This window comes from Scyliorhinus torazame, chromosome 29 (genome assembly GCF_047496885.1).
Source record: "Scyliorhinus torazame isolate Kashiwa2021f chromosome 29, sScyTor2.1, whole genome shotgun sequence".
Taxonomy (NCBI): Eukaryota; Metazoa; Chordata; class Chondrichthyes; order Carcharhiniformes; family Scyliorhinidae; genus Scyliorhinus; species Scyliorhinus torazame.
The window spans coordinates 39,211,183-39,235,783 of NC_092735.1; the positions used below are offsets into that span (position 1 = coordinate 39,211,183).

At 48.6% G+C, this 24,601-nt stretch overlaps 1 protein-coding gene across 2 annotated transcripts in view; it reads right to left on the reverse strand.

The window, feature by feature from the left end:
* The window catches only part of cfap184 (cilia and flagella associated protein 184), a 53,673-nt gene extending 29,072 nt beyond the window's left edge, over positions 1–24,601 (reverse strand). For both annotated transcript variants that reach the window (XM_072492482.1, XM_072492481.1), the window contains exons 1-5: positions 24,542–24,601; positions 20,867–20,903; positions 18,756–18,878; positions 4,143–4,349; positions 3,316–3,359 (exon numbers count right to left, since the gene is read on the reverse strand). In XM_072492482.1, coding sequence (XP_072348583.1) covers positions 3,316–3,359; positions 4,143–4,349; positions 18,756–18,878; positions 20,867–20,903; positions 24,542–24,559 — 429 coding nt within the window. In that variant the 5' untranslated portion in view covers positions 24,560–24,601. The remainder of the gene's footprint in view (positions 1–3,315; positions 3,360–4,142; positions 4,350–18,755; positions 18,879–20,866; positions 20,904–24,541) is intronic.

The following is a 24,601-nucleotide window of genomic DNA, read 5'->3' on the forward strand; positions in this document are numbered from 1 at the left end:
TACGCATGAAGTTGTTTAGACGATGTACTGAAAGGGTGGTGATGACTGTAGCAACATACGCCAGCAAAACAATGTGCATCAGGAAAGGAGCAAAACAAAAACAAAGCGCATTAAATTACTGCATGATTACATGGTGCCTACACGAGGCCATAAACCTCAATATAATGTCATTAGTCCTGAGCCCATCTAACTGCAGACTTCTTTTTTTAAAGAATTTACAGTGTCCAATTCATTTTTTCCAATTAAGGGGCAATTTAGCGTGGCCAATCCACCTACCCTGCACATCTTTGGGTTGTGGGGGTGAGACCCACGCAAACACAGGGAGAATGTGCAAACTCCACACGGACAGTGACCCAGAGCCGGGAACGAACCTGGGACCTCGACACCGTGAAACAGCAGTGCTAACCCACTGCGTCACCGTGCTGCCTGACTTCTACTTCTAATATTGATTTTTGGAGTTTACAGAATGATTAAACCTTGCCCATTTTGTTCATAAGGCATTCAAGGATATTAAACTTTACTACAGCAGTATATATGAACACTTTAGGGAATTAGGTGGATTGTTACCAGTGTGTTTGGATTGGTCAGGTGAGCTCTCAAATGGAAAAGTTAATTACTAACATAGCAATAATAATCTTAACTATGTAACCAGATTCAAATCTACAATTAAACAAATAGTCAGAATCATGGGACAGGATCTCCCAAAGCACCAGCAAAAATCCTGGACTCTCAAAGACTGACACTGAGCCAAAGAAGAAGACATCAGGTAGGGAGACTAAATGCTTGATCAAAAAGGTGGATTTTAAAAAGCATCTTACAGGAGGAGGACCAGGGATTCGCACAGAAGTTAGGAGAGGCAATTGCAGAACTTAAGGCCTAGACAGCTGAATACACATCCACCACTGCTGACCAAGGAGTGAATTGACTGAAGGAAGTGAGACATGCATTAGGAGTCAGTGTTGGGGAACGCAGACAGTTGTACAGCTGGAGAGGACTGTAGAGATAGGGAAGGATGAGGCCATGGAGCAATGTGAGCACAAGGATGAGAATTTTAAATATTGAGGCCTTGTGGGCCAGGATCAATATGGGCCAGTGATCACAGACATTTTTAAAATTCACTTAAGGGATGTGGGCACGCTGGTCAGGTCAACATTTTTTGCCCATCCCTAATTGCCCTTGGGAAGGTGGTGGTGAGCTGCCTTCTTGAACCGCTGCGGTCCCTAATGTGTAGGTACATCTATATTGCTGTTAGGGAGAGAGCTCCAGGATTTTGCCCCAGCGACAGTGAAGGAACGGCGATATATTTCCAAGTCAAGACGGTGAATGACTTGGAGGGGAACCTCCAGGTGGCGGGGTTCCCAGGAATAACAGGAAGACAGAGTACTGGGCTAATGGTAAAATTCATGGCAGTGTGGATGAGCAGAGAGATCTCGGTGTCCATGTACATAGATCCCTGAAAGTTGCCACCCAGGTTGAGAGGGTTGTTCAGAAGGCGTACGGTGTGTTAGCTTTTATTGGTAGAGGGATTGAGTTTCGGAGCCATGAGGTCATGTTGCAGCTGTACAAAACTCTGGTGTGGCCACATTTGGAGTATTGCGTGCAATTCTGGTCGCCGCATTATAGGAAGGATGTGGAAGCATTGGAAAGGGTGCAGAGGAGATTTACCAGAATGTTGCCTGGTACGGAGGGAAGATCTTATGAGGAAAGGCTGAGGGACTTGAGGCTGTTTTTGTTAGAGAGAAGAAGGTTAAGAGGTGACTTAATTGAGGCATACAAGATGATCAGAGGATTGGATAGGGTGGACAGTGAGAGCCTTTTTCCTCGGGTGGTGATGTCTAGCACGAGGGGACATAGCTTTAAATTGAGGGGAGATAGATATAAGACAGATGTCAGAGGTAGGTTCTTTACTCATGGAGTAGTAAGGGCGTGGAATGCCCTGCCTGCAACAGTAGTGGACTCGCCAACACTAAGGGTATTGAAATGGGTCACTGGATAGACATATGGACGATAAGGGAATAGTGTAGATGGGCTTTAGAGTGGTTTCACAGGTCGGTGCAACATCGAGGGCCGAAGGGCCTGTACTGCGCTGTAATGTTCTATGTTCTATGTTCTTGTCCTTCTAGAAAGTAGTGGTTGTGGGTTTGGAAGGTGCTGCCTAAAGGGCCTTTGTTGAACCGGATTTAATGCAAGTTAGAATACAAGGAGCAGTAGTTCAGATTTTTATGATGGATGTAGGCGAGGAGGTCAGCCAGGAGAAAATAAGAATAATAGTCTGGAGGTGATGAAAGTGTGAAAACAGTTCTGGTGCAAGGTCATTGACCTGAAACACCTTCTGCGCCTTGGGTATCTCTGGCGTGAACATATTCATGTGAACCAGACTGCTTACTTGAATATGCAAATCTGGATCCCACCTGCAATGGGCCTCACGAGATCTCGCGAGGCTTAATGAGGCCGAGGCCTCTGGCGAGATTTAACGGCCTTGTCGCATCCCGCTTCAGACACAGCGAGGCAGATAATCTCGTTAGAGACTAGCTCTGTTTCTCCCTCCACAGACACTGCCTGATCATAGATCATAGAATTTACAGCGCAGAAGGAGACCATTCGGCCCATCGAGTCTGCACTGGCCCTTAGAAAGAGCACGCTACTTAAGTCCAGGCGTACACCGTATCCCAGTAACCCCACCTAACCTCAAGGGGCATTTAGGGATGGACTGATTATTTCTAGAAATTTCTGTTTTCACTTTTAACAGAAGCATAGATGAGGTCGGAGGAGAGAGAATTTGTGGCAGGTGCTGGAGACAAGACCTTCGGTCTTCCCAATCTTTAATTGGGGGGAATTTTAGGTCTGTAGGCGTAACTTGCAGAAGATTGAAAAGTAAATTTGCATTAAACAGACTGAGGAGACTGGGGATACAAACAAGGCTTCTGCTGGCCGATGAGTATTATTATTTTTTATTTTATTTTAGAGTACCCAATTAATTTTTTCCAATTGAGGAGCAATTTAGCATGGCCAATCCACCTAGCTTGCACATTTTTGGGTTGTGGGGGCGAAACCCACGCAAACACGGGGAGAATGTGCAAACTCCACACGGACAGTGACCGAGAGCTGGGATCGAACCTGGGACCTCCGCGCCGTGAGGCTGCAGTGCTAACCCACTGCGTCACCGTCCCACCCTGCCGATGGGTATTATTAAAACGTGTTACACTGACATAGGTAGTTTCCATTAAAAACATGGATATAAGAATTAGTATGCAGATTATACATTATTTTGAATCACGATTTGAATCTTTTGTAAAATCAGGAGCAGATACTCACAACAATCTCTGTTGCAGTCACGTCTAACTCATCAGTTTTCTCTCCTTCAGGATTAAAAGACTCACAATTATTATTGTACCTTTACATTAATCAAATCAAGTCCAAACGCATGGAGAATGTAAGTGTTATGGAGAATTTAACCATTCAGTGTTGCACCATACTCCCCTTTGTTCCTCCTAACCTCCACCCTCTTCTTGTCACAATTTGTTAAAATTGAAAGCAAGGCTGACCATTCTCCTCCTAATCTAACACCTTTCCCTGCCTCAAATTCCTTCTTCCTCACTATAATCTACATGTTTAGAAGATTCAATCCTCATTATCCTTTAATTGCAGCTTCCTACTTTGTCTAATCTCGATTTGTTTGATCTTGTTGGTGGTCTACCCTCAGGGCCTTAGCCTTAACCTCAGCCTGGCAATTTAAAAAGATAATGAATGGGAATTTAAACTATCAGCTGTTCCTTCTGTAGAGAAAACAAGGTACTGTGCAATTATTCAGAAATATATTTTCAAATTCTCTTACCTTTCTCTTATTCCAAAGCTATCCTATACATTTCCTCTTCAAAATGATTCCTTCACTCTGATCATTATTACTATTCTGGAATCACTCCGTTTTACAGGAGCACATCAAAGTGGAAAAGATAAATGTAGTACACGTTGTAAATACATTCTTCATCCTTCTTCACACCAACATCCTGCCGGTTTAACAGCTGAGCTAAGAACTGACATCTTTCCAACAGGAGGCTACATACTCAGGGTCTTGAGTTACTGCGTTGCCTTGGGTAGATCGGTTTCTGAATGCTCTCTTTCATTCATACACACAAACATACCTTCATTGCTACTTGTCTCAATTTTGTCCTCCGATATATCCTCTGGTACGTCATCATTCATAGGTTCTTGAATTTCTTGGTACTCTCCATCACTCTCAGGAAATAGGTTTATTTCCTCCCTCTCATCACTGGGCACATCTTCGGCAGGGGCAGCTTCTTCAACAGCTTCAGGTTCATTCTCTCCTTCTGCTCTTTCTTCAGTAACCCCTGCAACGACATAGAGAAATAAAACAATTCCATCCTTTCCAGCAGAACTGAAAGGTACCAGGATGAGAGGTCACAACAACTCACGCCCGAATACACCTTTACTGGCCCAAGGTTTGTTCTGTGACGAATGTCAGTGCCTGTCCACAATCAGGCAGGATAATTAGTCTGGCCACTCTACCCCAGACACTTCACTTCAGCCCCTGGTACTCTATCTGCTAAAGTAGCAAAACTAACCCAAAGGATCCAGGCAAGTTTGTGACTGACACAAGTTTGAAGCTGTGACTCTTTTGAGTTGAGTGACCAACCACGGTGGTGGTTTCGCCCGAGTCTGTGAGATTGTTTAATACATGGTTTCACGGGCAGCACGGTGGCACAGTGGTTAGCATAGCTGCCTCATGGCTCCGAGGTCCCAGGTTCGATCCTGGCTCTAGGTCACTGTCTGTGTGGAGTTTGCACATTCTCCCCGTGTTTGCATGAGTTTCGCCCCCACAACCCAAAGATGTGCAGGTTAGGTGGATTGGCCATGCTAAAAAATTCCCTTTAATTGGAAAAAAATGAAGTGGGTACTCTAAAATTTATTTTAAAAAAGGAAATAATACATGGCTTTCCAATCCTTTTGAGCCGCAGAACCCCTCGTGACCTCCCAAGAGTATGCGGAACCCCAAATGTTCACATAATATCAAAATGTGCAGCACGGTAGCGCAGTGGTTAGCACTGTTGCTTCACAGAACCAGGGACCGGGTTCGATTCCCGGCTTGGGTCACTGTCTGTGCGGAGTCTGCACGTTCTCCCCGTGTCGGCGTGGGTTTCCTCCGGGTGCTCCGGTTTCCTCCCACAAGTCCCGAAAGACGTGCTGTTAGGTGAATTGGACATTCTGAATTCTCCCTCTGTGTACCCGAACATGTGCCGGAATGTGGCGACTAGGGGTTTTCACAGTAACTTCATTGCAGTGTTAATGTAAGCCTACTTGTGACAATAAAGATTATTGTTAATAATATCAGTGCTCCATTTTTTGCCGCAAAATAGATGCGAAATGTAAAAAATATTTTCTAGCTATATCCCAGCTATGTCCCAGACGACTGCTTTCCCCTTTGAGGAGGAGAGCTGACTGGGGATGATTTAACCTGAGGGTCACCCACACCTCAGGCGAGGGGCAAAGTTGAGAAGGAGGGGCCTTCAGGAATAACCTCAGCCGGTACAGGGATTGAACCCGCGCTCCTGGCCTCGCTCTGCATCACAAACCTTCCCTATATCTCCTGCCCTACCATGCACCATCTCGAACCTGCCCGATATCAAAGCATATATTAATCTGGTAATGATTTAAAAATTATTTGATTAAAAATATATCCTCATGACAGCGGAAACAGCGCGGGAGCAGAGAGAGCCGGGACAGTGAAAACAGCGCCGGAGGAGCTAGCCGGGAGATTTAAAAAGCGCGGGAGGAGAGAGCCGGGACAGCGAAAACAGCGCGGGAGCAGAGAGAGCCGGGACAGCGAAAACAGCGCCGGAGGAGAGAGCCGGAAGATTTAAAAAGCGCGGGAGGAGAGAGCTGGGACAGCGAAAACAGCGCGGGAGCAGAGAGAGCCGGGACAGCGAAAACAGCGCCGGAGGGGAGAGCCGGGAGATTTAAAAAGCACGGGAGGAGAGAGCCGGGACAGTGCTGGGAGAGTTGAGTGCACAAAAGGTGTGGCAGGAGTGCCTTTAGATTTGGAGTGCTGATTGGAACAGAGTGCATCTGAGTTTAGGTGAGTGACTGAGTTCGGGTGAGTGGTGAGAGAGGGCTGTGTTTTTGTTGGTGTTCGGGTTTATCCTTGAGGTTCTATAAAGAATTTTTTTTAAAAAAATATTTAAATTAATTAACTAGTTGAATATGGCTGGACAGGTGATGTGCTGTTGCTGTATGATGGTGGAACTGGTGGATCCCATTGAGTCCGTCAGTGACCACATCTGCAGCAAGTGTTGGCTGCTCAAGGAATTTTGGCTCAGAATTGATGAGCTGGAGACCGAGCTGCACACACTGCGGCACATCAGGGAGGGGGAACATTACCTGGAAGCTTTGTTTCAGGAGGCAGTCACACCCGGTAGAATAAGTTCTGTTAATTCGGACAGTGGTCAGGGACAGAGTGGTGTGACTGCAAGGGAGGCAGGTAGGGGAATCCTGAGTTTAGGAGTTGAGGAGCCTCAGCCCTTGACCTTGTCCAACAGGTATGAGGTACTTGCTCCCTGTGTGGATGAGGAAGAGGGCTGTAGGGAGGATGCGTTGACTGACCACTGCACCGTGGTATAGGAAGCCATTCAAGAGGGGGGAGCAAAAAGACAAGTGGTAGTTGTAGGGGATTCTATAATTAGGGGGATTGATGGCATCCTTTGTAAACCAGATCGAGAGTCCCGCATGGTATGTTGCCTGCCCGGTGCCAGGGTGAGGGACATCTCTGATCGGCTTGAAAGGATTTTGGAGAGGGAGGGGGAGGATCCAGTTGTTGTGGTCCACGTTGGGACTAACAACATAGGTAAGACTAGGAAAGAGGACCTGTTTGGGGATTATCAAACACTAGGGACTAAATTAAAGAGCAGGTCCTCCAGGGTTATAATCTCTGGATTACTACCCGAGCCACGTGCCAATTGGCATAGGGTTGAGAAAATGAGAGAAGTTAACACGTGGCTAAAGGAGTGGTGCGGGAAAGAGGGATTCCATTTCATGGGGCGTTGGCATCAGTACTGGGGCAGGAGAGACCTGTACCGTTGGGACGGCCTTCACCTGAACCATTCTGGGACCAGTGTTCTAGCGAATAGGATAAATAGGTTGGTCACAAGGACTTTAAACTAGCAGGTTGGGGGGAAGGGAAGTGTAAAGCTATGGACAGTATAATGGTTAATGGAGATCAAGGCAGCAGGTTACGTGACAGGTTATTATGTAGAGATATGGGTTCAAAGACAAGGAAAATTAGGAGAAAGGGTAGGAGGAAAAATAAATTGCGAAAAGTTACCGATCAAGGTGTTAGGAATCATAACAAAGACATAAAAAACAGCATAAGTGTACTTTACCTGAATGCTCGTAGCATACGAAATAAGGTAAATGAGTTGATGGCGCAAATCATCGTGAATGACTATGATTTAGTGGCCATTACTGAAACATGGTTAAAAGATGGTCACGACTGGGAGTTAAATATCCAAGGGTATCAGACTATACGAAAGGATAGAATGGACGGTAAGGGCGGTTTGTTGTTTAAGGGTGGCATCCGGGCAATAGTAAGGGATGATATTGGTGCTATGGAGGCTGAATCAATTTGGGTGGAAATCAGGAATAGTAAGGCGAAAAGGTCACTGATAGGAGTAGTCTATAGGCCACCAAATAGTAACAGGATGGTAGGGCAGGCAATAAGCAAAGAAATAACGGATGCATGTAGAAATGGTACAGCGGTTATCATGGGAGATTTTAATCTGCATATCGATTGGTTTAACCAGGTTGGTAAAGGCAGCCTTGAGGAGGAGTTTATAGAATGTGCCCGGGATAATTTCCTGGAACAGTATGTAATGGAACCTGCAAGGGAACAAGCAGTCCTAGATCTGGTCCTGTGTAATGAGGCAGGATTGATTAATGATCTCATAGCTCGGGGTCCTCTTGGAAGGAGCGACCATAATACGGTGGAATTTAAAATACAGTTGGAGGATGACAAGGTAAAATCAAACACTAGTGTTTTGTGCTTAAACAAAGGCGATTACAATGGGATGAGAGAAGAACTAGCTAAGGTAGACTGGGAGCAAAGACTTCACGGTGAAGCAGTTGAGGAACAGTGGAGAACCTTCCGAGCGATCTTTGACAGTGTTCAGAAAAGGTTCATACCGACTTCCGGGTGCGGCGATGACAAGCTGAGTCGCACGTTTCGGCAGCTCCCGGTGGAACGGACTTTTGGGCTCTTAATAAGAGCCCCAACGGCAATTTTAACGGCTAAAAGTACTGTGCGGTGAACCAGAAGGGAATCCCCCCTGGATACGGATGAAAAAAGGAGAGGAAGGTGGCCGGATTGCGGTGGATCCTTTAGAGCAGCGGCAAGGAAGGCAAGCAAAAACCAAGATGGCGTCGGAAGGTAGGAGTTTAATATGGGGCCCTGAACAACATGAGTTTTTGAAACGCTGCGTGGAAGAACTCAAAAAGGAATTGAAGAAGGAGCTGTTGGCCCCGATATTACAGGCGATCGAAGGGCTAAAGAAGGAGCAAAAGACCCAGGAGCGGGAGCTTCGGGTCGTGAAGGCAAAGGCTGCCGAGAATGAGGACGACATACAGGGCCTGGTGGTGAAGACGGAGATGCATGAGGCACACCATAAACGATGTGTGGAAAGGCTGGAGGCGCTGGAGAACAACACGAGGAGGAACAACTTAAGGATTCTTGGTCTTCCTGAAGGTGCGGAGGGAGCGGACGTCGGGGCATATGTGAGCACGATGCTGCACTCGTTAATGGGAGCGGAGGCCCCGGCGGGTCCGCTGGAGGTGGAGGGAGCATACCGAGTGATGGCGCGAGGACCGAGAGCAGGAGAAGTTCCTAGAGGCATAGTGGTGAGATTCCTCCGTTTTAAGGACAGAGAGATGGTCCTTAGATGGGCAAAGAAAACTCGGAGCAGTAAGTGGGAGAACGCGGTGATCCGCGTATACCAAGACTGGAGTGCGGAGGTGGCGAGAAGGAGGGCGAGCTTTAATCGGGCCAAGGCGGTGCTTCACAAAAAGAAGATAAAATTCGGAATGCTGCAGCCGGCAAGACTGTGGGTCACATATCAAGGGAGGCACCACTACTTTGAGACGGCGGATGAGGCGTGGACTTTTATCGTGGAAGAAAAATTGGAATGAGCGGGTTATTAAAAAAAAGAACGTTTGAAACAAAGTGGTGGGGCGAGTATGGGGGGCGAAGAGTGGGGCAAAAAGGGGGGAAAGAGGAGTTTTATGTTATTAATCCTGCGATGTGGTAACTTTTCTCTCTTCCACAGGTGGTGGGGGGAGGAAAGGAGGTGGAAGAGATGGGGCGTTGGCCATTGGGGGCGGGGCCAAGGGGGAAGCGCGGGCTCGGCTCCCGCGCTATGATAATCATGGCGGGAATAGGGAAGCAGGAAGGAGGGGGCGTCGCACGGTGCGAGCCGAGGTCACGGGGGGAAGCCGAGGTCGGCCAGAGTTTGCTGACTTCTGGGAGCAACATGGGGGGTGTAACTACGCTAGTGGGGGATCTAGCGGGGGGGGGGGGTGGGAGGGGGGAATTATTGGGCTGCTGCTGCTGGGGAGAGGGGGCAGCTGGTATGGGGTGGGATGGGCGGGGGGGCACCGCCTGGGGGGGACACAGCTGCGTGGGAACCGGGTGAGGAGCTGGAAAAAGGGGATGGCTAATCGACAAGGGGGGGGGGGGTAAAAAGCCCCCCAACCCGGCTGATCACGTGGAACGTGAGAGGGCTGAACGGGCCGATAAAGAGGGCACGGGTACTCGCACACCTTAAGAAACTTAAGGCAGACGTGGTAATGTTACAGGAAACGCACTTGAAACTGATAGACCAGGTGAGACGACGCAAAGGTTGGGTGGGGCAGGTGTTCCATTCTAGGCTAGATGCGAAAAACAGGGGGGTGGCTATATTAGTGGGGAAGCGGGTAATGTTTGAGGCAAAGACTATAGTGGCGGATAGCGGGGGCAGATACGTGATGGTGAGTGGCAAACTACAGGGGGAGACGGTGGTTTTGGTAAACGTATATGCCCCGAACTGGGATGATGCCAATTTTATGAGGGGTATGCTAGGACGCATCCCGGACCTAGAGGTGGGAAAGTTGGTAATGGGGGGAGATTTCAATACGGTGTTGGAACCAGGGCTGGACAGGTCGAGGTCCAGGACTGGAAGGAGGCCGGCAGCAGCCAAGGTGCTAAAAGATTTTATGGAGCAGATGGGAGGAGTAGACCCGTGGAGATTTAGCAGACCTAGGAGTAAGGAGTTTTCGTTTTTCTCCTATGTCCACAAAGTCTATTCGCGAATAGACTTTTTTGTTTTGGGAAGGGCGTTGATCCCGAAGGTGAGGGGAACGGAGTATACGGCTATAGCCATTTCGGATCACGCTCCACATTGGGTGGACTTGGAGATAGGGGAGGAAACAGAAGGGCGCCCACCCTGGAGAATGGACATGGGACTAATGGCAGATGAGGGGGTGTGTCTAAGGGTGAGGGGGTGCATTGAAAAGTACTTGGAACTCAATGATAATGGGGAGGTCCAGGTGGGAGTGGTCTGGGAGGCGCTGAAGGCAGTGGTTAGAGGGGAGCTGATATCAATCAGGGCACATAAAGGAAAGCAGGAGAGTAGGGAACGGGAGCGGTTGCTGCAAGAACTTCTGAGGGTGGACAGGCAATATGCGGAGGCACCGGAGGAGGGACTGTACAGGGAAAGGCAAAGGCTACACGTAGAATTTGACTTGCTGACAATGGGTACTGCAGAGGCACAGTGGAGGAAGGCACAGGGTGTACAGTACGAATATGGGGAGAAGGCGAGCAGGTTGCTGGCCCACCAATTGAGGAAGAGGGGAGCAGCGAGGGAAATAGGGGGAGTGAGGGATGAGGAAGGAGAGATGGAGCGGGGAGCGGAGAGAGTGAATGGAGTGTTCAAGACATTTTATAAAAAATTATACGAAGCTCAACCCCCGGATGGGTGGGAGAGAATGATGGGCTTTATGGACCGGCTGGAATTTCCCAAGGTGGAGGAGCAGGAAAGGGTGGGACTGGGAGCACAGATTGAAATAGAGGAAGTAGTGAAAGGAATTAGGAGCATGCAGGCGGGGAAGGCTCCGGGACCGGATGGATTCCCAGTTGAATTTTACAGGAAATATGTGGACTTGCTCGCCCCGCTACTGATAAGGACCTTTAATGAGGCAAAGGAAAGGGGACAGCTGCCCCCGACTATGTCTGAGGCAACGATATCGCTTCTCCTAAAGAAGGAAAAGGACCCGCTGCAATGTGGGTCCTATAGGCCTATTTCCCTCCTAAATGTAGACGCTAAGATTCTGGCCAAGGTAATGGCAATGAGGATAGAGGATTGTGTCCCGAGGGTGGTCCATGAGGACCAAACCGGGTTTGTGAAGGGGTGACAGCTGAATCCGAATATACGGAGGCTGCTAGGGGTAATGATGATGCCCCCACCAGAGGGGGAAGCGGAGATAGTGGTGGCGATGGATGCCGAGAAAGCATTTGATAGAGTGGAGTGGGATTATTTGTGGGAGGTGCTGAGGAGATTTGGTTTTGGAGATGAGTATGTTGGATGGGTGCAGCTGTTGTATAGGGCCCCAGTGGCGAGTGTGGTCACGAATGGACGGGGATCTGCATACTTTCGGCTCCATAGAGGGACAAGGCAGGGATGCCCTCTGTCCCCATTACTGTTTGCACTGGCGATTGAGCCCCTGGCAATAGCATTGAGGGGTTCCAAGAAGTGGAGGGGAATACTTAGAGGAGGAGAAGAACACCGGGTATCTCTGTATGCGGATGATTTGTTGTTATATGTAGCGGACCCGGCGGAGGGGATGCCAGAGATAATGCGGACACTTCGGGAGTTTGGAGAATTCTCAGGATATAAACTGAACATGGGGAAAAGTGAGTTGTTTGTGGTGCATCCAGGGGAGCAGAGCAGAGAAATAGAGGACATTCCGCTGAGGAAGGTAACAAGGGACTTTCGTTACTTGGGGATCCAGATAGCTAAGAATTGGGGTACATTGCATAGGTTAAATTTAACGCGATTGGTGGAACAAATGGAGGAGGACGTCAAGAGATGGGACATGGTATCCCTGTCACTGGCAGGGAGGGTGCAGGCGGTTAAAATGGTAGTCCTCCCGAGATTCATCTTTGTGTTTCAGTGCCTCCCGGTGGTGATCACGAAGGCTTTTTTCAAAAGGATCGAAAAGAGTATCATGAGTTTTGTGTGGGCTGGGAAGACCCCGAGAGTGAGGAAGGGATTCTTACAGCGTAGTAGGGATAGGGGGGTCTGGCACTACCGAGCCTAAGTGAGTACTACTGGGCCGCCAATATCTCAATGGTGAGTAAGTGGATGGGAGAAGAGGAGGGAGCGCGTGGAAGAGATTGGAGAGGGCGTCCTGTAGGGGGACTAGCCTACAAGCTATGGTGACGGCCCCATTGCCGTTCTCACCGAAGAAATACACCACAAGCCCGGTGGTGGTGGCGACTTTGAAAATTTGGGGACAGTGGAGACGGCATAGGGGAAAGACGGGAGCCTTGGTGGGGTCCCCGATAAGAAATAACCACAGGTTTGCCCCGGGGAGAATGGATGGGGGATTTGGAATATGGCAAAGAGCAGGAATAACGCAACTGCAAGATCTGTTTGTAGATGGGAAGTTCGCAAGTCTGGGAGCGCTGACCGAGAAATATGGGTTGCCCCAAGGGAATGCATTCCGATATATGCAACTGAGGGCTTTTGCGAGGCAGCAGGTGAGGGAATTCCCGCAGCTCCCGACGCATGAGGTGCAGGACAGAGTAATCTCAAAGACATGGGTGGGGGACGGTAAGGTGTCAGATATATATAGGGAAATGAGGGACGAGGGGGAGATTATGGTAGATGAGCTGAAAGGGAAATGGGAAGAAGAGCTGGGGGAGGAGATTGAGGAGGGGCTGTGGGCGGATGCCCTGAGTAGGGTAAACTCATCGTCCTCGTGAGCCAGGCTAAGCCTGATTCAATTTAAGGTGTTACACAGGGCGCATATGACTGGAGCACGGCTCAGTAAATTTTTTGGGGTAGAGGATAGGTGTGCGAGATGCTCGAGAAGCCCAGCGAATCACACCCACATGTTCTGGTCATGTTTGGCACTACAGGGGTTCTGGGTGGGGGTGACAAAGGTGCTTTCGAAAGTAGTGGGGGTCCAGGTCGAACCAAGCTGGGGGTTGGCTATATTTGGGGTTGCACAAGAGCCGGGAGTGCAGGAGGCGAGAGAGGCCGATGTTTTGGCCTTTGCGTCCCTAGTAACCCGGCGCAGGATACTGTTGATGTGGAAGGAAGCCAAGCCCCCGGGGGTGGAGACCTGGATAAATGACATGGCAGGGTTTATAAAGCTGGAACGGATTAAGTTCGTCCTAAGGGGATCGGCTCAAGGGTTCACCAGGCGGTGGCAACCGTTCGTCGAATATCTCACAGAAAGATAGAGGGAATGGAAAAGAAGGCAGCAGCAGCAGCCCCGGGGGGGGGGGGGGGGGGGAGGGAGGAACCAGAAGGAGTCTCAGGGCTATTAATATATATGTATAATATGTATAGGTCGTTGCTATAAATAATTGTATATTGGACTGTTAAATCATATTTTTGGAGAGTGTTTATCTGAGACAAGGCAGTTGCCATTTAGTTTTAGTTTTTGTTATATATTATTTGTTCTTTGTTTATAAAACAGGTCATTGTTATTTATACTGTTATATTATTGTGTGAAGGATACACAATGTACTGTGATGGTTGACCAAAAATTTTCAATAAAATATTTTTTTAAAAAAGAAAAGGTTCATACCGACAAAAAAGAAAGACGGTAGAAAGGGGAAAAATCGACCGTGGATATCTAAGGAAGTGAGGGAGAGTATCAAATTGAAGGAAAAAACACACAAAGTGGCAAAAATTAATGAGAGACTAGAGGACTGGGAAGTCTTTAGGGGACAACAGAAAGCTACTAAAAAAACCATAAAGAAGAGTAAGGTAGACTATGAAAGTAAACTGGCTCAGAACATAAAAGCAGATAGTAAAAGCTTCTACAAATATATAAGACAAAAAAGAGTGGCTAAGGTAAATATTGGTCCTTTGGAAGATGAGAAGGGAGATTTAATAATAGGAGACGGGGAAATGGCTGAGGAGCTGAACAGGTTTTTTGGGTCAGTCTTCACAGTGGAGGACACAAATAACATGCCAGTGACTGATGGAAATAAGGATATGATAGGTGAGGACCTTGAGATGATGGTAATCACTAAGGAGGCAGTATTGGGCAAGCTAATGGGGCTAAAGGTAGACAAGTCTCCTGGCCCTGATGGGATGCATCCCAGAGTGTTAAAAGAGATGGCTAGGGAAATTGTAAACGCACTAGTGATAATTTATCAAAATTCACTAGACTCTGGGGTGGTCCCAGAGGATTGGAAAGTAGCAAACGTGACACCACTGTTTAAAAAAGGAGGTCGGCAGAAAACGGGTAATTATAGGCCGGTAAGCTTATCTTCGGTTGTAGGGAAAATGCTGGAATCTATCATTAAGGAGGAAATAGCGGGGCACCTGGAGGGAAATTGTCCCATTGGGCAGACGCAGCATGGGTTCACAAAGGGTAGGTCTTTGTCTGACTAATTTGGTAGAATTTTTTGAGGACGTTACCAGTGCAGTAGATAACGGGGAGCCAATGGATGTGGTATATCTGGATTTCCAGAAAGCTTTTGACAAGGTGCCACACAAAAGGTTGCTGCATAAACTAAAGATGCATGGCATTGAGGGTAAAGTGGTAGCATGGGTAGAGGATTGGTTAACTAACAGAAAGCAGAGAGTGGGGATAAATGGGTGTTTCTCTGGTTGGCAACCTGTAACTAGTGGGGTCCCTCAAGGATCAGTGTTGGGCCCGCAATTGTTCACAATTTACATAGACGATTTGGAGTTGGGGACCAAGTGCAATGTGTCAAAGTTTGCAGACGACACTAAGATGAGTGGTAAAGCAAAAAGGGCAGAGGATACCGGAAGTCTGCAGAAGGATTTGGATAGGTTAGGTGAATGGGCTAGGGTCTGGCAGATGGAATTCAATGTTGCCAAGTGTGAGGCTATCCATTTTGGGAGGAATAACAGCAGAATGGATTATTATTTAAAAGGTAAGAAGTTAAAACATGCTGCTGTGCAGAGGGACCTGGGTGTGCTGGTGCACGAGTCGCAAAAAGTTGGTGTGCAGGTGCAACAGGTGATTAAGAAGGCTAATCGAGTTTTGTCTTTCATTGCTGGAGGGATGGAGTTCAAGACTAGGGAGGTTATGCTGCAATTGTATAGGGTGTTGGTGAGGCCGCATCTGGAGTATTGTGTTCAGTTTTGGTCTCCTTACCTGAGAAAGGACATGTTGGCACTGGGGGGAGTGCAGAGGAGATTCACCAGGTTGATCCCAGAGTTGAGGGGATTAGATTATGACGAGAGGTTGAGTAGACTGGGACTGTACTCATTGGAGTTTAGAAGGATGCGGGGGGATCTTATTGAGACATATAAAATTATGAAGGGAATAGATAGGATAGATGCGGGCAGGTTGTTTCCACTGGTCGGGGAAAGCAGAACTAGGGGTCATAGCCTCAAAATAAGGAGGTAGATTTAGGACGGAGTGTAGGAGGAACTTCTTCACCCAAAGGGTTGTGAATCTCTGGAATTCCTTGCCCAGTGAAGCAGTTGAGGCTCCTTCTTTAAACGTTTTTAAGAAAAAGATAGCTGCCTTTCTAAAGAATAAAGGGATTCGGGGATATGGTGTACGGGGCGGAGAGTGGAGCTGAGTCCACAAAGATCAGCCATGATCTCATTAAATGGCGGAGCAGGCTCGAGGGGCCAGATGGCCTACTCCTGTTCCTAGTTCTTATATTCTTATGGCAGACTGGTACAGAAGGTGAAATAACACGGGATCAGGGGTGAGCTGGTAAGGTGGATACAGAACTGGCTAGGTCATAGAAGAAGGGTAGCAGTGGAGTGGTGCTTTTCTGATTGGAGGGCTATGACTAGTGGCATTCCTCAGGGATCAGTGCTGTGGCCTTTGTAATATATATCTGCATGATTTGGAGGAAAATGTAACTGGTCTGATTAGTAAGTTTGCGGATAACACAAAGGTTGGTGGAATTGCAGACAGCGATGAGGACCATCAGAGGATACAGCAGGATGTAGATCGGTTGGCAACATGGGCGAAGAGATGGCAGATGGAGCTTAATCCGGACAAATGTGAGGTAATACATTTTGGAAGGTCTAATACAGATGGGAAATATACAGTAGATGGCAGAACCCTTAAGAGTATTGATAGGCGAAGGGCGGCATGTGGCACAGTGTTTAGCACTGGGACTGCGCCGCTGAGGAACCGGGTTCGAATCCCGGCCCTGGGTCACTATCTGTGTGGAGTTTGCACATTCTCCCGATGTCTGCATGGGTTTCACCCCCACAAATCAAAAGATATGCAGGTTAGGTGGATTGACTACGTTAAATTGCCCCTTAATTGGAAAAAAAATAAATTGGGAATTCTAAATATATTTTTTAAAAAGAGCAACTGACAGTCAGAGAGATCTAGGAGTACAGGTCCACAGGTCACTGAAAGTGGCAACGCAGGTGGAGAAGGTAGTCAAGAAGGCATACGACATGCTTGCCTTCATCGGCCGGGGCATTAAGTTTAAAAATTGGCAAGTCGTGTTGCATCTTTACAGAACCTTAGTTAGGTTGCACTCGCACTTAGAATATAGTGTTCAATTCTGGTCGCCACACTACCAGAAGGATTTGGAGGCTTTAGAGAGGGTACAGAAAAGATTTACCAAGATGTTGCCTGGTATGGAGGGCATTAGCTATGAGGAGAGGTTGGATAAACTTGATTTGTTCTCACTGGAAGGACGGAGGTTGAGGGGCGACCTGATAGACGTGTACAAGATTATGAGGGGCATAGACAGAGTGGATAGTCAGAAGCTTTTTCCCAGGGTGGAAGAGTCAATTACTAGGCGGCATAGGTTTAAGGTGCGAGGGGCATAGTTTAGAGGAGATGTGCGAGACAGGTTTTTTTTTACACAGAGAGTGGTGAGAGCCTGGAACCCGCTGCCGGAGGAGGTGGTGGAAGCAGATACGATAGTGACTTTTAAGGGGTTTTTTGCCAAATATATGAATAGGACGGGAATAGAGGGATATGGACCCTGGAAGGGTAAGGGGTTTTAGTTCAGACGAGCAGCATGGTTGGTGCAGGCTTTGAGGGGCGTAGGGTCTGTTCCTGTGCTGTACTTTACTTTGTAAGTCTTACCCTTTGTCATTTTTAATGGGAAGAATGATACTAGGAAGCTGATTCTAATATTGGACACATGCGTCTCTCACTCCCTCACACACACACACATTTCTGCATCACATTCACATACATGTTCCTGTATCTCTCTCTCACATTCACACACGCGCAGACATCTCTCTCTCTCACATGCACACCTCTCACCCCACGTCCCTCTTTCACACACACGCATACATTTCTCTCACATTCACACACATTCACCCGCACACATACAAACACACTCACCCTCAGATCCTCACACAAACTCTCATCCTCGCAACTCTCTCCAAGGTCCGATCCTCCTCGCCGCTCCTTTCCAAGGCTCGAACACCCGAATCTGCTCAGGTCATGATGCCCGAACCCCCTCTGCCTGTTCCTTTTCCGAGGCCTGAAAACTCCACTCCCTTACCCGAGATCCCGCTGCCCCCTATAGGCCATCCACAGCCTCTCCTCGCCGCTGCCACTGCTGCCCAATTTCTGGTCACTTATCCCCTTTCGAATGCTGCCTCACTCTGGCCTCACTTTGGTCTCACTGTTCTGCCCAGCACCTACGAGGTTGGAATAAATCAAATGGGGCCAATCAGATCACGGCCTCTCGGAGCACTGGATGCTGATGGGCTCCTATCAGCTTCCATGTCCACAAGAGGTCTCGCTCTGATTGTCCATTTGATTTCTCTAATTCTTTCCAAATCTTGAACCTTGGAACCAGCGTAGGATGCACCTGTTCACGGATTCCCCAGATGCCTGCCCTTTTTACAGCCATGTGTAGTCCATGGACCACGTCTATAAAGGTTGCTATTGGCTGCATCCCTTTTGCAATTATTGAAAAAACATTTTATTGCAGCATTGTTTGCACTTCAGCCCCATGCTGGTGATCTACGGGCACCCAGTGCAAAGAGGGGCAGGGAAGGAAGAGGACCTCCTCATGAACCTGCTCCTGGGCCTGGCTAAACTTGCCATCAACAGGTCCAAGCAGCGGGCGATCGAGAGGGCGTCCGACCCGACTGACTGCCTTCTACGTGGCTACATTCGCGGCCGGGTGTCCCCGGAGATGGTGTACACGTTGTCCATGGGCACCATCGAGACACTGCGTGCCCATTGGGGTTATCAACCACTTTAATCACATTTTGGTTTGATGTTTTAAGTCCCATTTGTGATTCGCTTTTTGTTTAAGGCAGTTTCCCTTTAAGGGACTGTCCCTTTAATTTGTGTCTCCATTTCTTTAATTCAGTTTACCTGGTTTTTACGTTGATCAACGTAGTTGGAACCAGCGTTTACCGGAATCTAGTGGCAGCCAGATTCATGAACCCCCTGCAGACCCTTCATGGACCCCTGGGGGGTCTGGGGACCCCAGTTTGGGAACCCCTTGTTTAATACACAGACCGGTTAATATGCAAATGACTTTCTTTCACCTTGTTCCTGTGCAATATTTTCAGTCTGTACTTGCCCCTCAGTGGGGGCAGTGGTAGTTGCCTGGTCTGGCAGAAGGCCAGCACCCTCTTCTCCCTCTTCAGCTTCTTCTTCGAGAACGGTATCTGAGAATAGAAATAAAAGAGATACTGGGTTTGCATCTTTTCACACTGAGGTTTAACAGGATGGCATTAATCAGGACTGGCCTTTTAACAGACCAAGCTGTTCTGCACGATGGAGAATGCTTAACAATTCATGACAGGTAGAAAGAATTTCTCTCACTCATGCCTTCCCAAAACGCTTCACAGCTGATCAATTTCTGATTCACCTGAGGAAGGAGCTGCACTCCGAAAGCTAGTGATTCGAAACAAACCTGTTGGACTTTAACCTGGTATTGTAAGACGTCTTACTGTGCTCACCCCAGTCCCAACGCCGGCATCTCCACATTATTGTAACATAGTTGCTGTTGTAAGGCAAGGATATTTGCAGGTACATATATTGAAAACTGTAAACTTTTATACAGTTCTGCAGTTTTGTGTAAAATTAGTCATGAACTGTAGCAGGATTATTCCATCCTGAATAACCACAGTAGCCGAATTGGGAGAGAATTATTATTTATCTGAAACCAGTGCCCACAGCCCAGAGAACTGAGGCAACAAAAGAACATGAGTTGTAATCCTGTTATGGTGGCACGGTGGTTAGCACTGCTGCCTCACAGCGCCAGGGACCCGGGTTCGCTTCTGGTCCTGGCGTGACTGTCCGAGTGGAGTTTGCATGTTCTCCCCATGTCTGCGTGGGTTTCCTCCCACAGTCTAAAGATTTGCAGGTTAGATGGGTTGGCCATGATCAATGTTACGGAGATAGGATGGGGTGTGGGCAGACCTTGGTAGGGTGCTCTTTCAGACACTGCAGATTCGATGGCCGAAAGGCCTCCTGCATTGTAGGGAAAATTAAATACATGAGACTTTAATGTAGAAGCTGCACGGTAGCAGTGGTTAGCACAGTTTATTCACAGCGCCAGGGCCCCAGGTTTGATTCCCGGTGTGGATTTCCTCCAGGTGCTCCAGTTTCCTCACACAGTCCCATGTGCAGGTTAGGTGGATTGACCATGCTAAATTGCACTGTAAATTCTATGATTCTGTGAGTATTTGGAAAATGTTGCATTTTTGGAGGGGTGCCCTGTTTGGAATGTAACAAACTGAGGTCCAGTCTGCTCAAATGCAAAGGACTCAAAAGCAATTTGTGAAAGGGCAGAACCTCTCCTGGTTTCCAACCTAACATATCTCCTGTAACAATCAGCAGCTTTGTTACATGGTCGGGAATGGCAGTGATTGAACGCACACCTTTGCTGCCTGACAAATGTTGTTACAGAGCTTGGAATTCTGGAGGCAATAACTGCCCTGTTCTCCTGGAAAGGGTCTGTGTAAATGGAAATCACTGGCCAAAGTTAAAACACCACCTTGTTTTATGGTCAGTTTTAAAAGAAATTGCACTGTTCATAAAGTTGTTACTTTATTACAATTGTTTCCTCCACATTTAATAAGACAGTACTTAAAATAAAAGTGTAGGTGGTATCCCAGGTTTTCTGCTCATCACCCACGAGGAGATCCCACGGTAGCACAGTGGTTAGCACCGTTGCTTCACAGTGCCAGGTGCCCAGGTTCGATTCCCCGCTTGGGTCACTGTCTGTGCAGAGTCAGCATGTCCTCCCCGTGTCTGCATGGGGGTTTCCTCCGGGTGCTCCGGTTTCCTCCCACAAGTCCCGAAAGATGAGCTGTTAGGTGAATTGGACATTCTGAATTCTCCCTCAGTGTACCCGAACAGGTGCTGGAATGTGGCGACTAGGGGCTTTTCACAGTAACTTCATTGCAGTGTTAATATAAGACTACTTGTGACAATAATAAAGATTATTATTATGAGATTAGGAGGAAGCCCTGAGAAAAGCACCACACTGGTTTTAAATTTAAATAAGTCAAAATACTGATTTACAAACTGAGAATCCACTGGAACATTTGTTGCAAATTAGGCTCTTATTAAAACTATCATTTAAAATCAGTAAGTATTGATCAAGCCTATTTATTATTAAAAACTATCTTTGTATAATAACACTCACCTTGCTTTAAGTGGGTGTGTTGCGTACTCGACAGTTGCTATTGGGAGGGAGAATGAACAAGAATCAAAAGTTTGGATCAACGATTGTATTGATTGAGACAGAGAAGACCGATCACTTCAGATTGGTTTAAAGCCAAGTATACAAAGGTGAAAGGTTAATGTCTAAACCGCTGCACTAGGCAGTGTCAACCTTCAAACGCTTTTGGCCGTGTTGACCTGAACAGTACCTCTTTGTTGAGGCTTCGCCATTCTCTGTGCTTTATGAATTAACCATTCTGGCTTAATTCCTGGCAACGCTTCACTTCCCACCCCCCTCCACATCGCTCTTAGAGCAATCACCATTGGAACTTCATGAGCTTTTGGCCATTTCTTTAAGGTCAGTTTATTTCACTCAAAACTTCATGGCAGGAAGTACTGTACACATTTCATTTCATTGATCATATCATCAGGGTGCCGCACTTATCAAATCCAGCGTAGGGTTTTCAAATCCACTATAACAGTAGGAGTTATTGTAGTATATGGGAAGAGCTTTGAGATATGATCAGGTGGCCTAAAAATGGCAATTTAATTTTCTGCCTTCAGCAAAGGTGTAATAAATATATATTAAAACCATTGAGTTTGTTCCAAGTGCATGTTTCCATTGTGCATAAACAACCAGAGTTACATTTCCAGATTTAAAGGTATTCAAATACTAAAGCTGTGTAATTAATGAGATGTAAACATTGGGAGATTACTCTCGGTAATAGAGAAACATGCTGAGTTATCTGGATTTTTCCTGCACTAGTGGGGGAAGGATTGCAGTTCGTCTCTGAGCTGGGCTGGAGGGTGAGACTCAGGCAACCTCTTGTGTAACCTCGCTCTCAGCCAGTTAGAGTCAGGGTCTCCCTGCTGACCCTGTCTTGATTCCCGGGATGGCAGGACTGAGGTATGAAGAGAGATTGAGTCAGTTAGGATTGTATTGATGAATGGTGGAGCAGATACAAAGAGCCGAATGGCCTCCTCCTGCTCCCATTTTCCACCAGTCCACACAGGGAATGGGATTTATCTGTCTCTGGGGGGCTGGGTGACTCTCTGCGTCTGGGTGTCGCTATCTGTCTGGGTCACTCTGTGGCTGGCTGACTCTCTGACTGGGTGTCTGTCTGGGTGTCGGTGTCTGTCTGGGTGACTTTCTGTCTGGGTGTCAGTGTCTGTCTGTCTGACTCTCTATCTGGGTGTCTGCCTGGGTGACTCTGTGTCTGGGTGACTCTCTGACTGGGTGTCTGTCTGGGTGACTCTCTGTCTGGGTGACTCTCTGTCTGGGTGACTTTCTGTCTGGGTGACTCTCTGTCTGGGTGTCAGTGTCTGTCTGGGTGACTTTGTGTCTGGGTGTCAGTGTCTGTCTAGCTGACTCTCTATCTGGGTGACTCTCTGTGTCGGTGTCTGTCTGGGTGACTCTGTCTGACTGGGTGTCTGTCTGAGTGACTCTCTGTGTCTGGGTGTCTGTCTGGTTGACTCTCTGTCTGGGTGTCGGTGTCTGTCTGGGTGACTCTCTATCTGGGTGTCTGTCTGAGTGACTCTGTGTGTCTGGGTGTCAGTGTCTGTCTGTCTGACTCTCTATCTGGGTGTCTGTCTGGGTGACTCTCTGTCTGAGTGTCGGTGTCTGTCTGGGTGACTCTGTGTCTGGGTGTCAGTGTCTGTCTGGGTGACTCTGTGTCTGGGTGTCAGTGTCTGTCTGGGTGACTATCTGGGTGTCAGTGTCTGTCTGGGTGACTCGCTATCTGGGTGTTTGTCTGGGTGACTCTGTGTCTGGGTGTCAGTGTCTGTCTGGGTGACTCTCTATCTGGGTGTCTGTCTGGGTGACTCTGTGTCTGGGTGTCAGTGTATGTCTGGGTGACTCTGTGTCTGGGTGTCAGTGTCTGTCTGGGTGATCTCTGTCTGGGTGTCAGTGTCTGTCTGGGTGACTCTCTGTCCGAGTGTCTGTCTGGGTGACTCTCTCTCTGGGTGTCGGTGTCTGTCTGGGTGACTCTGTGTCTCGGTCTCAGTGTCTTGTCTGGGTGACTCTCTGTCTGGGTGTCAGTGTCTGTCTGGGTGACTCTCTATCTGGGTGTCTGTCTGGGTGTCAGTCCGGGTGACTCTGTGTCTGGGTGTCAGTGTCTGTCTGGGTGACTATCTGGGTGTCAGTGTCTGTCTGGGTGACTGTCTATCTGGGTGTCTGTCTGGGTGACTCTCTGTCTGGGTGTCAGTGTCCGTGTGGGTGACTCTCTGTCCGAGTGTCTGTCTGGGTGACTCTCTCTCTGGGTGTCGGTGTCTGTCTGGGTGTCAGTGTCGGTCTGGGTGACTCTCTGTCCGAGTGTCTGTCTGGGTGACTCTCTCTCTGGGTGTCAGTGTCTGTCTGGGTGACTCTGTGTCTGGATGTCAGTGTCTGTCTGGGTGACTCTCTGTCCGAGTGTCTGTCTGGGTGACTCTCTCTCTGGGTGTCAGTGTCTGTCTGGGTGACTCTGTGTCTGGGTGTCAGTGTCTGTCTGGGTGACTCTCTGTCCGAGTGTCTGTCTGGGTGACTCTCTCTCTGGGTGTCAGTGTCTGTCTGGGTGACTCTCTGTCCGAGTGTCTGTCTGGGTGACTCTCTGTCCGAGTGTCTGTCTGGGTGACTCTCTCTCTGGGTGTCAGTGTCTGTCTGGGTGACTCTGTGTCTGGGTGTCTGTCTGGGTGTCAGTGTCTGTCTGGGTGACTCTCTGTCCGAGTGTCTGTCTGGGTGACTCTCTCTCTGGGTGTCTGTCTGGGTGACTCTGTCTCTGGGTGACTCTGTCTCTGGGTGTCAGTGTCTGTCTGGGTGACTCTCTGTCCAAGTGTCTGTCTGGGTGACTGTCTCTCTGGGTGTCTGTCTGGGTGACTCTCTCTCTGGGTGTCTGTCTGGGTGACTCTCTCTCTGGGTGTCTGTCTGGGTGACTCTCTCTCTCTGGGTGTCTGTCTGGGTGACTGTCTCTCTGGGTGTCAGTGTCTGTCTGGGTGACTCTGTGTCTGGGTGTCTGTCTGGGTGTCAGTGTCTGTCTGGGTGACTCTCTGTCCGAGTGTCTGTCTGGGTGACTCTCTCTCTGGGTGTCTGTCTGGGTGACTCTGTCTCTGGGTGACTCTGTCTCTGGGTGTCAGTGTCTGTCTGGGTGACTCTCTGTCCAAGTGTCTGTCTGGGTGACTGTCTCTCTGGGTGTCTGTCTGGGTGACTCTCTCTCTGGGTGTCTGTCTGGGTGACTCTCTCTCTGGGTGTCTGTCTGGGTGACTCTCTCTCTGGGTGTCTGTCTGGGTGACTCTCTCTCTGGGTGTCTGTCTGGGCTGCTCCAGCTATCGGCGGCCCAGCGCCGGCAGACCTTGGGCACGCCTCCAGTCCCGCCGAGCCCAATGTGCTGGCTGCCCGTCCTGTCAGTCACACTGTTGAGCCAATCGGACCAGCCGGAGGGCGTGGATGTCGGAACTGACAGGCGGATCGGCCAATAGGGGTGCGCGGTGGGCGGGAGATGCTGGGCGGCGGGCGGGCCCGGGCCGCGGCCGTCCCCCCCGCTGTCGGTGAAGCTGCGGGTTTGGGTAAACGGAGTGAATCCGAACGGAGACGGGCGAGCGGGCCTCTCCCCTCGTTACCGGAGCCGCTCGAGTTCCATCCGCAAGAATTACCGCGGTTACAAGGCCCAAAGCTCCCGCCCTTTACCTCCCTGAACTTCACCATGTTGAAGTCGCGGTTGCTATGGCGATATCAGCGTTTCTAACG